At 33.6% G+C, this 3457-nt stretch overlaps 1 protein-coding gene across 1 annotated transcript; it reads left to right on the top strand.

Annotated features, from left to right (window-relative positions):
* Positions 1 to 203: 203 nt before the first annotated feature.
* PGO_082860 (calcium-dependent protein kinase 3) lies at positions 204 to 3198 on the top strand (the record flags this gene model as incomplete). Its single annotated transcript, XM_028687508.1, has 5 exons — positions 204 to 1226; positions 1567 to 2058; positions 2314 to 2388; positions 2588 to 2686; positions 3154 to 3198. 5 exons carry the CDS (start codon positions 204 to 206, stop codon positions 3196 to 3198), a joined length of 1734 nt encoding a protein of 577 aa, XP_028543309.1.
* Positions 3199 to 3457: the final 259 nt, after the last annotated feature.

Raw genomic sequence — 3457 nt, 5'->3', positions numbered from 1 at the left:
TCTTTTTCTCCCTAATTTTTTACCATCTATTTTTTTTTTCCATTTTCTTTTTCTTCCTAATTTTTTAATATCTATTTTTTTGTCATTTTCTTTTTTTTCCCCTTATTTTCCCAACGTTCCGCGGTCACATCTGTGAAGCTTTCTGGGCTTCTCTCATAGTTATCGCCTTTTTGTAAGTTTGTTCCATACGAAGCATAAAAAAAATGAGTAGCCTATGCACAAGTAGAAGTAGTAGCAGTAGCACAGGTAGAAGAAATAACAGAAGCAGAAGTAAACCCACTTTCAACGCTACCATCAAAAAAAAAATGAAAAGATCTACAGAAATTTTAAAAAAGAAAAAAGGGTCAACGAACAAATCGTTCAAGATCAACAACCATTCGACATACTGTGAGGGTAGTAGAATCTCAAATAAGAAGGTGCAGAGGGAAGAAAAGGATTTAAAATGTAAGAGATCAAAATTAGGAGAAAAAGGATTAAATAAAAGTAAAAAAAAAAGTAAAGATAATTGTAATCCGTTAAAAACTGTCCATGGTGATAATTTTAAGTTTTCTAGGAAAGGATTTATTTTAAGTTTCACAGGGAATTTGGAAGACTTTTATAACTTATCAGAAGAGCCTCTAGGGCGAGGTACATATGGATGTGTATACAAAGCCACGGACAAATTATTAAAAATACAAAGAGCTGTTAAGGTTGTTTCCAAGAAAAAGTTAAAAAATATCCCCCGATTTAGACAAGAAATAGATATAATGAAAAATTTAGATCATCCTAATGTTGTAAAGTTGTTAGAAACATTTGAAGACAACAAGCAAATATATTTAGTGATGGAGTTATGCACAGGTGGTGAACTTTTTGAAAAAATTGTAAAAAAAGGATCCTTCTCCGAATTGTACACTTCCTTTATAATGAAACAGACATTTTCCGTACTTAATTATTTGCACATTCGAAATATTTGTCACAGAGATATAAAACCAGAAAACTTTTTATTTTATGACAAATCTCCAGAATCGTTAATTAAAATGATAGATTTTGGTTTAGCTTCCTACTTCAGTGATGTTAATTCGGGTATGAAAACAAAAGCTGGGACTCCGTACTATGTTGCACCTCAGGTGTTAAGTGGGTCCTATGACTACAAGTGCGACTTGTGGTCGGCTGGCGTTTTGTTTTATATTCTTCTCTGCGGATATCCTCCGTTTTATGGAGAAAGCGATCACGAAATACTTAGCATGGTGAGTAGTGTGCATGCAAAAAAAGGAAATGCAAAATGAGTGGAGGCATGTGCAAAATGAGAGTGGGGCACATATACATGTTCATACGTGCATGCTTACATACGTGCATGCTTACATACGTACATGCTTACATACGTGCATGCTTACATACGTACATGCTTACATACGTGCATGCTTACATACACATATTTGTCTGCTTTTATAATGCATTATATGTCGATGCCCCCGCACCCCCAGAATTGCTCAAATGAAGGTGCCTTTCGCTGCCAGTTTTTTTTTTTTTTTTTTTTTTTTATTGTGCTACAGCAACTTTAACCTATCACCTGAACACACCCTACAGGTTAAAAGTGGGAAATTCAATTTCAAGGGAAAGGAGTGGAACCATGTCACGGAAGAAGCGAAGGACCTCATCAAGCAATGTCTGACCATGGATCCCCACAAAAGAATAAGTGCAAGTGAAGCATTAAAGCACCCTTGGTTCAAGAAAAAACGAAACACTTTCAATATGAATTTTAAAATGGACATACATGTGTTAGAAAATTTCAAAAACTATGCCCTTTTGCTAAAGTTTCAGAAGCTAGCCATGACAATTATAGCACAACAGAGCAATGATTGCGATTTGCAGCAACTTAAGGCAGCATTTTTGCATCTTGATGAAGAGGGGAAAGGAAATATAACGAAGCACCAATTAAGAAAAGGCTTAGAAAGTAGTGGCTTAAAGTTACCTCACAATTTTGATTTTCTTCTAGACCAGATTGACAGTGATGGAAGTGGAAACATTGATTACACAGAATTCTTGGCTGCAGCAATTGATAGGCGGCAACTTTCCAAGGTCTGACTTTTTGTACATGGACATCCCTACTCTCTCTCTCTCTCCCCCCCCCCCCCTTTGTTTATTCCTATGCATGGGGAGGAAGTAGGTGAATGGGACAATGCAACATTTACGTGTTAAAGGATTTTTATTTGCATGAGCATTTGTATATTTCCATCTGTTTTCTTACCTCCCTATCTACCTTTTGTGTGCCTCCCGTCTCCCCCCGAAATAAATGCACTCATGTATGATTCATTTTTATCATTCCCATTTTAGAGGTTACTTTACTGTGCCTTTCGAGTCTTTGACGTAGACAACGATGGAGAAATTACTACCGCTGAGTTGGCACACGTAATATATATATATTTTCCCCCCAAAAAACCATAAGAATGAATATGAATGGCTATATATACATGCATACCCATTCCCCATGTGTGTGTGTGTGTGTACATATACATCAAACTATAAATTTTGGTGTCACCAACCTAGAAATTATCCTCACACGCGCACAAACATACACACACTTCCCCCCTTTCTTTTCCTTATTCAGATTCTCTACAATGGAAACAAAAGAGGAAACATAACAGAAAAAGACGTGAACCAAGTTAAAAAAATGATCAAAGAAGTTGACAAAAATCAAGACGGGAAGGTAGCAAAATAAATTAAGACCGAAAAAAAAAAACTAAGAAAAAATTTATATTAACACTTTTGAAGCATGTCCACTCGTCCACCAAATGGGGCAAATTGTCGTATAAAAAAAGAACCTACTTTTAGACATGATATTTTCCTTTCATTCATTTCAGTCCTTTTATTATTACTATTATTGTTATCATTATTGTTATCATTATTGTTATCATTATTGTTATTATTATTGTTATCATTATTGTTATCATTATTGCTATCATTATTGCTATCATTATTGTTATCATTATTGTTATCATTATTGTTATCATTATTGTTATCATTATTGTTATCATTATTGCTATCATTATTGCTATCATTATTGCTATCATTATTGCTATCATTATTGCTATCATTATTGCTATCATTATTGCTATCATTATTGTTATCATTATTCTTATTATTTATTTTCCCTTTTTTTTTCCCCACTCGTAGATCGATTTTTACGAGTTTTCCGAAATGATGAAACTTACTTTCTAGGAAAAACGGAAAGCAAATGTTACAAGATAGATAAACAAAATGTGGATCAAAAAAAGAAAAAAATGTATAGGTGCATCATTTTTTACTTCCTTACGTACATGTGTGTACCTTTAAGTTCTCTTGATCGCACTAAGTTAAACCGCAAAAATTATGTCCTTTTAAATTTTCACATTTTAAGAAGTCTTTAATTTTTTTCAATAATTCGTTTTTTTTTTTTTTTTTATATCTTCCAATATTTTTCCTGTCTTCAACACGACAA

Source organism: Plasmodium gonderi (genome assembly GCF_002157705.1).
Source record: "Plasmodium gonderi DNA, contig: Chr08, whole genome shotgun sequence".
NCBI classification, from domain to species: domain Eukaryota; phylum Apicomplexa; class Aconoidasida; order Haemosporida; family Plasmodiidae; genus Plasmodium; species Plasmodium gonderi.
This window is presented reverse-complemented; position numbering and strand designations above follow the sequence as displayed.